This window comes from Podarcis vaucheri (assembly GCF_965113315.1).
Source record: "Podarcis vaucheri genome assembly, chromosome: 2".
NCBI lineage: Eukaryota > Metazoa > Chordata > Lepidosauria > Squamata > Lacertidae > Podarcis > Podarcis vaucheri.
This window is the reverse complement of record NC_138760.1, coordinates 46467299-46479438: the sequence shown is the minus strand read 5'-3', so window position 1 is coordinate 46479438 and position 12140 is coordinate 46467299. Positions and strand designations below refer to the sequence as shown.

Sequence of the window (12140 nt, the reverse complement as noted above, 5' to 3'; positions counted from 1 at the left end):
GAAAATCCCACAACCAGCTCTTTGGCTGGCTGACTGACTGGATGATGATAAGTATAATGAATAAGTACCGTAACTAATTAATGTGCCCCTAGATTGTGATGGAGGGTCAGGTGTGTGTGTGTGTGTGTGTGGATAGCTCAGTTGGTTAGAGTGTGGGGCTGACAATGCCAAGGTTGCAGGTTCGGCAGTAGGAGACACCTGTATATTCCTTCATTGCAGGGGGTTGGACTTGGCGATCCTCAGGGTTCCTTCCAGCTCCATAATTCTATGATTCTATGCATGTGACTTTTGTATGGCTGAAATGCAGTCCTCTTACACAAAAGCAGAACTCTTCATCTGCTGCTTTGCCTGAGGCCCTTGGGGCAAAAATAAAACACCCCCCACCCAATGTCTGGGTTAGGACAGTCTTGTGCTGGGTGGACAAATGGCCTGACCTTGTATAAGGCACCTTCCTGCGTGGCTTGGTTATGTACACTGAGTTTCTATCCTAGGCCCTGTGCAATGGTTGTGCCAGACTTTGAGCTGATCTGTGAAATTATGCTGGTGGCAGAAGGATTCATAGAGGCCCGGCTGTTAGCTAGGAAGTTCATCACCCTTTACCAGTTATGCAAAGAACTGCTGTCAAAGCAGGTAAGTTGCATTTCATTAGCTGTTCTCTATCATCCAATATCACACGGAATTGCCATGTTTTACTTTTGTGAACATCTCCATGATGCATCTCATGAACATCTACATTTTTCTTCCTTTTTCACAATCAAATATACATTTGTGAACTGCTGCTCTCCATTATTATTTGGCTTCTGCCTGGGATTACATTCCCATGCTAAATGCATGGGATGTGTGGTGATGGGCTAGTGTGAGTCCTAGTGTCCCTAGACCTGGGATCTTCTACATACCTCACTGGTCCTCATGATTTCTGGGTCAGGCCCCTTGGGATTCCACCTCCTCACTTCACTTCTTCCACCTGACTGTTTCTGTATTGACTGCTTATTGCCTAGGGAGGCTGTACTTTCAAGTCATTCCAGCACGAAGCTGAGGATCAGAGTTAGAGGAAAGTTAATTTGTGTTCCTTTGATAACATGCTGATATCTGCAGGTACACTTCCAGTGTTTGATGTGTAGTCCAAGTAAAAAATACATTGTCCCCTCCTCTCTCTCATTAGGATCACTATGACTGGGGCTTACGTGCAATTAAGTCAGTCCTGGTTGTTGCTGGATCTCTCAAGAGAGGAGACCCAGACCGCCCTGAAGACCAGGTGCTGATGCGCTCTCTTCGGGACTTCAACATCCCTAAGATTGTGACGGATGACATGCCTGTATTCATGGGTCTGATTGGGGACCTCTTTCCTGCTTTGGATGTTCCAAGAAAGCGAGATCTCAGTTTCGAATCTTTCGTCAAGCAAGCTGTGCTGGAACTCAAGCTGCAACCAGAGGACAACTTTGTGCTCAAAGTAAGGTTGCGGCTTTCATCTACCCAAGCTTTAGGCTGCAGGAGTCCTCTGGGATCTTCTTTACTTAACTTTGTTCCAAATCTGCAATTCTGTGCAATTCAGTCTTCTCTGTCTCCTGTAAAAAGGAACTTAGCTAAGGGTGTGTGTGCATGAAGGCATCCCTGGTGCATTTTTGTTGCATGTTCGGGTTTTTCACTTGTCGCCTCCTTTGCATGTGTGGGGTACCATTGGTTCCCCCCCCCCCAAATGTTGCTGAACTACAACTTCCATCATCCCTGGCCATTGGCTATGCTTGATGGGGCTGATGGCAGCTGTAGTTCAGCATCATCTGGAGGACCTTAGGTTTCCCACACCTGTTTTATCATTTGTTGCCTGTTTCCTGTTCTTGGTTTGTGGCCATTCACGCATCACATTGCAAGGGACCTTTCTTTTTCTTCTGAAGATGACTGTTTTTGCAGGCCTTGAGAACCATATACATTGTTCTGAATTTACATTATGGGAGCAGCCTGGCATGGTTAGTAAAATGGGATGTGGGTACTTTTTTCCACAACGCGGTGGTTTTATCTTGTTGGCTTTTTTGTGTGTAGGTGGTGCAGCTGGAAGAACTCCTGGCAGTTCGGCACTCTGTCTTTGTGGTGGGAAATGCAGGTACAGGCAAGTCACAGGTGCTGAAATCTCTCAACAAGACCTATCACATCATGAAGCGGCGGCCTGTTTGGATGGACCTCAATCCAAAGGCGGTTACCAATGATGAACTCTTTGGCATCATTAATCCTGCTACAAGAGAGTGGAAGGATGGTAAGGGTGTTCTCACATCTTCAAAACCTAGGAAGAGAGACATTTTTCTTGCCACTTGCAATAAATTAAAAATAAAAAAATCCAAAAAATTAATCCAGAATGTGTGCTCTGAGAGTTCATTGCAGGTATGAGATTTTTCTCATCACGTTAGAACTTTTCCAGCGTTTTCTCTCGCATGTCTCTAGCGCTTTCTGTTTTCATAGATGAGGCTTTCATGAAAAGTAATAACTCGTGTTTCTCTCTGGTGTGCTGTGCAGTACGGCTGCTATTGTTCTTGCGTGCTTTTCTCATCTGAACTTTCTTGCAGACTTCTCCAGAGGCACTTTTGTTTTCTTAATTTCCTTGTATTTCATAAGCACCCCCCCGCATATTACTCAACTTTTTTGCAAGAAAAATATCTTTGGATATGTAATCTTTGGAATGCATTGTATGGTTCCACACTTTCAGTGCCTGCCCCCTGAAGTGTAACTATTGCAAGAAGGTGGCCTTTGTGACCTGGAAAGAAGGCAAGGCATGTTTTTTTTTTTTTAAATCTAATTTGAGGTGCCAGGGAGAGAGAGAGAACACAGCAGCCTGAGACCTTACCAGGGTATGTTTCCCATTCCTCTTTCATCGAAGTTGGTCTTGCTTCTGTGCTTCTGTTCAGTTATGGAGTTCCTTGGCCACCCCATAATATCTAAATGGAAATGGCCTTTCCAGAGCTTCCTTGTCTCTTTTCTACTCTCTGAGACATGTGAACTTTGACTTGCTGACGTGCCAGTTCCCTCCCAGGCTTCCTATATAGAGGTTTGGGGCTTCCACAGCCCCATTTCACTGTTCTTACCCACTGTGTGTGTGTAAGCAGGATAGAATGAACCTTGCATAATATATTTGCCCTGGTTCTAACACCCTATTTTCTTTGTGGGATTGTCAAACTCCAGGACCATCTATGGTGCATCAAGACCTTCTGGAGTCTCTGCAGTTCTAATCTTCCTCTGTCTGTCCCTCCCCTCCACCCCCTAAAATCAAGAGATACTGGATGTTATATCTTTTCAGCACTATATAACAATGCCATTGTTCTCAGCGACAGACTCACTAGTATAGGCCAAAGCTTTGTTATCTTCTTGGGTTTGCCAGCTGGCATCCCTGATGTGTCTTATAATTTTAACAAGTGTGAGTGAAAAGCAGCTCAGGAGCATGACTGACTGAGAGCTGGGGTGTGGCTCAGATTTTCAACTGTGGATTATGAGAATATATATACTATTGTATCACATTCACTCCTGTGATTAGCAATGAAAATATTGAGGAATCTTCCTCATACTCATAAAAGGCAGTTGGGTTATCTTGGAAATGCAAAATATTTGCAAGATACTCTGAAATAAGAAATTTGCTATGGTGCTGAACTACTTAATATGTGGACCCGGAGACATGGAAATATGTTTAACATTGCATGGTATGCTTGCTTTTACATTGCAGTATGAGAGCAGAGTGTAGGGCAGAACCAAGTACATGCTAAATTTGTAACTTTTTGCTAGTACCTAACTGTTTAAATCAGAGGTACTACAAATCCCATAATCTTTGATCACTTGCCATACTGGCCGGGACTGGTGGGCATAGTTCATTTACATCTGGACGGACGCACCTTAGCTTCCTTTGGTTTGTACCTGCATTTATAAGGGAAATTTCAGGGAAATTATATTGGACAAATAGGAAAAAGGCAGCCCACTGTATACTGTCATCTAAACTTCTGAAACTTTTGCTGTGGTTATGTTCTTTCTTTGAAGATGGTGTCATCTTGAGAGGGAGAACAGCAAAGTCATAGTCAAATGCTTTTCATAATCACAGTTCTTCTTCCCCTTTTTGTTCTGAATGGGATGCCGAGATTTTTTGTTGTTGCTGTTGCTTCTTCTTCTCTGTCCTTAACCGTTCTCAGCAGTATTAAGTGGTCTGGGATTATTTTCAATGAGATTATTTGATCACGCTTATGCATTATCTCCTGAAGGAGATTCTATTCATACCCTGTTGTTTTTGTAATTATCAAATTTAACTAACTGCATCTAGATTTCGCTTTGCTTGTTCGTATGCAAGCTGAATTAACGACAGCGACAAAAACACTCGTACGTTTTTAAAGGGAGCGTGCAGAGTCCTCTGAGAATCCCACTCAGTGCCTGTGATCTCTTTAGGATTGTTCTCATCAATTATGCGAGACCTAGCTAATATTACACATGACGGCCCCAAATGGATTGTGCTGGATGGTGATATTGATCCGATGTGGATTGAGTCTCTTAATACTGTCATGGATGATAATAAGGTAAGACACAAGTTTGAGGGCAACAACTGTTCTCGAGTACATAGAATAACCTGTCCTTTGCCAAAAGGCACACGGATGTAAACCATAGGACCAAACTTTCACAACTCTTTTTGTTTCAAGAATCTGAGGGTGGGAACCCTGCAATTTCAGGAACCGAAAAACAAACAAACCTATATCCAGAAAACGTTACCGCTTGGTATTTGTGCAGTCCCCACATATGGTTCCTGCACCTAGTTGAATGCAGTTTGGGAAGACTGTCCAGGGTAGAGACTTGGTGGGTGCCCTACGCCTTTTGTGAGTTGTCAAAAGATTGTTTCCAGAAACTGAAAGGATCTTTAATGCAGAATGCACACTTTCTTCCTGGGATGTTGGTAGGAGCAGAAGCAACAACCAAGCCCCCTATTGTTTTTTGACATAGTATCAACAGGGTTTTATGTAAGTGGCGTTATTCTCATGCTTTAAATAAATGAGCAGTTGGGAGAAAACTAGAGGAAACCTTTGCAATTCAATATAAAGAGTTTTGGTGTTTCAGGGAAGCTACTGTCCTGGGTTGCATACAATCAGTATGCTTCTGAGAAGTCTCTGCAGATCACAGTGCTCTTTGTGTTCCCAGCCTGACTGGATCTATCCTTTTGCAGGTGCTGACACTAGCAAGCAATGAAAGGATTCCTCTCAATCCCACCATGAGGCTGCTGTTCGAAATCAGTCACCTGCGGACTGCCACTCCTGCCACTGTCTCTAGAGCAGGTAGGTGGCAAGGGAGAGGAAGAGGGTGGCATTTCATTTTGGCATGGTAGAAAGTGAATGGGGGTTAGCTTTGGCCTAAGATTCATGAAGGGAGCCAGGGTAGCCAACCAGCTGCCTTCCAGATGCTTTGGACTGCAATCCTCATCAGCCCCAGCTAGCATGGCTGCCATGCTAGTGATGGCAGACACCTTGTCCAAGGACCCAGTTGCTGCTGTCGCTGCATAATCATACCAGATTATTATCTTTCAACTACCTATTACTTATGTTATGTACTGAAGTTCTCATCCTGGGCCAGCAGGAGGATACTGTAGATAGTTATGCAAATAAGGGATCGAAAGTGACATTCAGTGATTGGATAGTTTTAGAAAATTGTTACAGTTACATTGTACTGGAGTTCTATATAAGCACGCTGACTGAACCCTTCAGTTCAGTTCTGTCCTGGCCTATGAGTAAACAAGAGCTGTTTGAAGAATCGCTGTGTCGTCTGATATGTTCACCCACAACTTAACAACTTAGATGTGGAAAAACTGAGTAACTCTCTTGTTGACTTCTGATATTTCACATTCCCAGGGATCCTTTACATCAATCCAGCTGATCTGGGCTGGAATCCTCCCGTGAGTAGCTGGATTGACAGACGAGAAATCCAGTCAGAGCGAGCTAACCTGACCATTTTGTTTGACAAGTATCTGCCAATTTGTCTGGACACTCTTAGAACCAGGTACGGTCGAGCACACTGAACAATTCACACAGGTTTGCTTACCCTATGTGCATTTATGACCATTTGTCCTAAGTACTACATGTTAGCTTTCCCAACTGGTTTCTTGTTTTGTATTAAAATAAGTTCAGCACCGTACCTATGGGACTTGAGAGCTTCTTCCAGTCACAGAAGATGAATGCAGAATGGCTGCCTTCAAAGGATATCTCTTTGTATCATATAAGCTGCTCTAAGGCTTTTGTGGAGGAAGAGCAGAGTACAAGTGTCATAAGTAAATAATATTTTGCCGTTAGGTGTGTCCCTAAGGTTGTTTGCTGTGTAGAGGCACTACAGTGACACCTAGTACAGTTAAACCTTGGTTCTTGAACGGCTCCATTTTTGAATGTTTTGGCTCCCGAACGCCGAAAACCCGAAGTAAATGCTCCGGTTTTTGAATGTTTTTTGGAACCCAAATGTCTGACGTGGCTTCCGCTTGAGTGCAAGAAGCTCTTGCAACCAATTGGAAGCCGTGCCTTGGTTGTTGAACGTTTCGGAAGTCGAACGGTCTTCCGGAACAGTTACGTTTGACAACCGAGGTTTAACTGTAACAGAAAAAAATCTTAAAGCACAAGTATACTATACAAGAAGTCTGAGGAAACCTTTTCATCCTGAGGGCTGCATTCCCTCATGAGTGACCGTCTCAGGGGCTGTATTCCAGTGGTGGGCAGGGCTTCATCCATTCATGTACTTCCCCATTTCACATTTATCAATGTTTCCCTTTTAAGAAGCCACCAATTGCCTTCTCCAAAGGAGGAGGCAGTAAGAGCTGTCAAAATTAGGCTTTCCATACCAAGAAAGAGAGTTTTAAAAAGAAGTCCTTGGCTCCCTCATAAATAAGCATTGTGGAGGAGAAGGAACAGGATAACATTTGTAAAAAACAACAAGCAGAAGCTTTTCAATAATAATAATAATAATAATAATAATAATAATAATAATAATAATAATAATAATTTATTTGTACCCCGCCCATCTGGCTGGGTTTCCCACCTTAGAAATTACAGGTGTAGAACTACCCAAACAATATAGAAATTTATTTATGTGTGCAACTACAGCTGCAAGAATGTTACTTGCCCAAAAATGGAAAGAAGAAGTCCCAAGGAGAGATGAATATATACAAAAACTTACGGATTATGCAGAAATGGCGAAACTTACCAGAAGAATAAGAAATCAAGATAACAAACTTTTTAATATAAAGGAATGGAAATGGTTTATTGAATATCTACAAACAAATTGTAAACAGATAAAGACATTGGCAGGATTACTGTAATAACCTGCAGTTTCAAAAGAATATATAATCAAAATAGATGAATTAAAGAATAAGTTAATTTAGAATATGCAGGAAATGATAAAATAATTTTAAGGAACCGCAGAAAGAGGAGGAAGAAAGTTGAGGTTTGAAATGTTAGAACTGTGGTTAAACTATTGAAATGTATATAAATGAAAATTATAAATAAATTATATAAAAAAGGAGGAGGGAGGAGATGAGTGCTTGCATGCACCACTGTGCACAGAATCCACTTTTTAATTAGTATCTGCAGAGGCATTAGCAAAAAAGATAAAATAAATCTTCAATTATCTTTTAACTATTTTAATGATTATGCTATTGCTGTAAGGTTTGTCTTATTCTCATGTTAATCCTTTAAATTATTTCCAAGACCTCTTTTCAACAGGACCTTTGATAATTTGTTCCCTGGTTCCAGTACCAACAACCTAATGAATCTATTTTTGTTGCATATCCTTCCCATATTTTCTTATAATAGATTATCCGATACTATCATATACTCCTTCAATCCTCTACTGATAAAAGCTGTTTCTGATAAATTTTGTCTCTGATTTTTGAGCAGAAACTTACATACTTCCTACATTTCCCCCTTAAATTTAGTCACCAAGCCTTCCTAATGACTTGATTTCTTCTATTACTTTAATTACAGCAGGTTATCCTGTTCATAGTAGACCCACTGAAATGAATGGACCTCAGTTAGTCAAGTCTTTTAATTTAAGTGAGTCTACTCTGAGTAGGACATTGGATTCAAGGCCTTGACCCAAATTAATTTCTTTAACATTCCCACCAAATGTGTATACAATCTGCAGAACAGATCAAGGTGGGATTCAGTTGGCATAGTTATACCAAAAAAGTGGCTTGTCTAGTGCATGTGAAGGTTCCTGTATGCTGAGGAAGGTGTGTGTGTGTGACTCTTGGTTTAATTTTATTCTAGTGGCAAGAAGGGGACATGAGAGAGAGAGAGAAAAGGGGTGGACCTATCCACTTTTGATCCTAGCCCTGTCCACATTTGGATGGCTGTCCCACTTATTGCTTGTAAATGCCCCCTGGCAGCTTGACCCTGAAGGCATGCGGCTCTCAACAAACCATAGGGTTGTCCATCCTTCATATATGCCATCACCTGGCTGCAAACGGAGGGCCTATCTATGCAGAAGAATATCAGATGGCAGAAAGGCTCCTCCACCGCACTCTTAGATGAATGAGTAACAACTTGCTTTTCCAGTTAGGTAAAACAGGGACCATCTCTCTCTCTCTCTCTCTCTCTCTCTCTCTCTCTCTCTCTCTCTCTCACACACACACACACACACACACACACACACAGAGTCACTTGCCCAGGCCATAATACAGGCATAGGCAAACTCAGCCCTCCAGATGTTTTGGGACTACAACTCCCATCATCCCTAGCTAACAGGAACAGTGGTCAGGGATGATGGGAGTTGTAGTCCCAAAACATCTGAAGGGCCGAGTTTGCCTATGCCTGCAATAAAACCACAGGCACTAAAGTTCAGACTGAAAAGAAGTGTGGATTATTATTTTTTTGCAGCTGTTATCACTATGTTTTCTAACTGCTACAGTCAGTGAGGCTGTATTATAGCCACAAATAGTGTAGGCAGAGGGGGAAAGGGCCGCTTGATGCCTTGTGCATGCTTCACGTGGAGATTTCAGGGTGAGCAGCCGATGGTTCCAAATACAAGTATATTTTGTACAGCCAGCCGTTCCAATAACTATAATTACTTTTTAGCAAACTGCAGGTCTCTTCAGGCTTCACACATCTGTAAATGTAGCCTAAACCCATGTAAAATATGAGATGAAAGGGATTATTTTATTACGCTGTTATTTGACCACTTCTGAACTCATTGCATTTGTGGCAAATCAGTGCCCTTAGCAAGGCTTCCATTTCACTTCTTTCAAGAGGATCAAAGTTTTAGAGTGGCTCAAACTTATGATTACAGTTATTACTTGGCTGCGTGCTGATGGTATTTTATAGCTCTCTGTAGCAGTGGATAAGAAAGATATACACAATGAAAGTTTTAAAATGTTAATGTTCGGAAAGAGGATTTATACGCCTATCTCCTCATATTGTTAAATGGCAGTCATGCTAAATCCAATTAAACTTCATAAGTTTTCAATTCTCCCATTGTAGATTTAAGAAGATTATTCCAGTTCCTGAGCAGAGCATGGTTCAGATGTTGTGTTACCTCCTTGAATGCCTCCTCACCAAGGAAAACACTCCTCCGGATTGCCCCAAAGAGCTCTACGAACTGTATTTTGTATTTGCTGCTGTCTGGGCCTTTGGTGGGTCTATGTTCCAAGACCAGGTAAGAAGATATGTCCTCCTCACAGCATTACTGATTTAATACATTTTCACATTTACAACTAGCAACTGACTACAAACCTGAGCCTCACCCTCAAAATGGATGGGCCAGAGGATATGATCAGATGTGGTGACTGGTGATCAGTTGCTTGTTGGATTTACCCCAGAGGTGAATGGTGATCCTTACTGGGAGGTGAGATGAGATGGAGTTGAGGAGCCTCCACCCAGTGGCAGGAACATCCCTCAGAAAAGAGGGCTAGGATTATTGAAACTTTTAGTTCCATGTAAGCTTCTTCAGGCCTTTTGTGCGTGTGTGTCTTAGCAGAAACTTCCAGATTTAAATGAGACTTGGTGGTAGCTCTGAACTTGCAATCATATTGTACACTCACAGTTACTAACTGCAGTACAGTGGTACCTCGGGTTATATACGCTTCAGGTTACAGACTCCGCTAACCCAGAAATAGTGCTTCAGGTTAAGAACTTTGCTTCAGGATGAGAACAGAAATTGTGCTCCAGCGGTGCGGCAGCAGCAGGAGGCCCCATTAGCTAAAGTGGTGCTTCAGGTTAAGAACAGTTTCAGGTTAAGAACGGACCTCTGGAACGAATTAAGTACTTAACCCGAGGTACCACTGTATAGCAAAAAACAGACAGTGGTTCTTCTACTACTAAATTCTGTTAGAGATGCGGGTGTCCTTGTCAAGACCTTCTACGTAAGGAAGATCCTGAAATACTGTTGATGAGCTAGCCTGGCTGGAGTGAGTTATTGCTCATGCTGCTTTCTCCCCATCTCCCAAATAACAGAGATGGGACATTATATGCCACTTCCCTGGAGGTACTGAATAGCCATCACTATTCTAGAATTGATCCAGCTTTGGCATTCAGGTATTTGAAATTTGGGTTTTGTTAGATAACAGAGCCAAGGGACTCAAGTGTGCAAATATGTGCCCTAGTGGAAAACTGCCCCTAACTTTTATCTGAGAGGGGATGGTCTCCAGACTGAGGTTTACTCCACTTAAGTAAATTTGATGTGTTTGCATCTCTGGAGGAAGCCATTCCCATTCCCATTCCCTTCCCTGCCAGTCCAGTCACTCATTCCCAGCATGAAATGATGGGTTCTAGTAAATTATAGTAACCAAACAGCATGGTTTCAGATGGCATACACTTCGAACCTAGGACTAGGCATATCTGTGCTCTGAGAATGAGGTAGGATCTACGAGATATTTTTTTTAAAAAAAATCAGTCTGAGGGCTCTGAAACTCTGATTTTCCTGCCTCCATAAACAGTGGAGGCACAGGGGAAGAATAGAGCTCATTCTTCACAATTTTTGACTGGCAGGTGGAAGATAGGAGGGTTTCTCTCTCTCTGATTATTCTGTATTTAAATCAGCCTCATTATCCAATTATTTATATAATCCTGTTTTTCACCTCTGTTATTTAGTCATTAGTTTAGTATTTCATATCATTAATGCAAGCCTAGGGCCCATTCCTCATTTCAGTATTCATGTTCTCAATTTTTGATGACAGTAATGATTGGTGCTTCAGTCGCTCCAGAGTTTGTTTGGTGGAAATAGATTCTAACACTTCTTCAGGAGGGAACCGCATTTTTCCAACACCTATTTTCTATGTCTCAGGCTCCTGTCTCAAAGATGAGACAAGATGCCTTGATTCTTTCTCATTTGACTTCTTTGATTCTTGCTGTCTTGCATGCCTCCACCTAGTTATAGATAAACAAATCACAACCCATTACAATAACTCATGGCTTACTCTTATGCTTGCATTATTCCATAGAGGAGTGGAGATGAGTATGTACCAACATTTAGCTCCTCTTGGTAAGGCCCAGTTAATTCCACTCTTCATTTGGAACCTAGGTATCTGAGTTGATTAGTTTTTCTGGTTCAGTTTGTTTTATGCTGTGGGGCAAAGCAGATGAAGCCATTTTACTATATACATTTCAGTTGTGAAAGGGGCTTATGTGTTTGAGCTTTGCAAAGCTTATTATTTAAGCAGAAAAAGAAACAAAAGGAAATCCTGACCTTTGTGTACATAGTAAGATTAATATGCAGTGTTGAGAACTATGATCACTTCAGGTAGTAATGTATTAATCAAAAATTTTAATGCAACAAATGACTGATGACAGTTGTTTTAACTAACAGGAGGGTGTGTGTGTGTGTGTGTGTGTGTGAGAGAGAGAGAGAGAGAGAGAGAGAGAGAGAGAGAGAGAGAGAGGCCCACTTCATATGTAATAAGGCTGCTCAATAAACCACAGTTTGTTTGACCATGGGGGACACGGGTGGCGCTGTGGGTTAAACCACAGACTAGGACTTACCGATCAGAAGGTCGGCGGTTCGAATCCCCGCAACAGGGTGAGCTCCCGTTGCTCAGTCCCTGCTCCTGCCAACCTAGCAGTTCGAAAGTGCATCAAAGTGCATGTAGATAAATAGGTACCGCTCCAGCGGGAAGGTAAACAGCGTTTCTGTGCACTGCTCTGGTTCGCCAGAAGCGGCTT

The 12140-nt window shown here is 42.1% G+C and overlaps 1 protein-coding gene across 1 annotated transcript in view; it reads left to right on the top strand.

The window, feature by feature from the left end:
- Positions 1 to 12140, top strand: part of DNAH9 (dynein axonemal heavy chain 9) — a gene marked incomplete at its 5' end in the record, with an annotated part of 205223 nt that overhangs the window by 53640 nt on the left and 139443 nt on the right. The window contains 7 exons of the mRNA XM_082213793.1: positions 492 to 630; positions 1163 to 1450; positions 2038 to 2248; positions 4411 to 4538; positions 5177 to 5285; positions 5856 to 6003; positions 9465 to 9639. Of these exons, the coding sequence (XP_082069919.1) occupies positions 492 to 630; positions 1163 to 1450; positions 2038 to 2248; positions 4411 to 4538; positions 5177 to 5285; positions 5856 to 6003; positions 9465 to 9639 (1198 nt within the window). The remainder of the gene's footprint in view (positions 1 to 491; positions 631 to 1162; positions 1451 to 2037; positions 2249 to 4410; positions 4539 to 5176; positions 5286 to 5855; positions 6004 to 9464; positions 9640 to 12140) is intronic.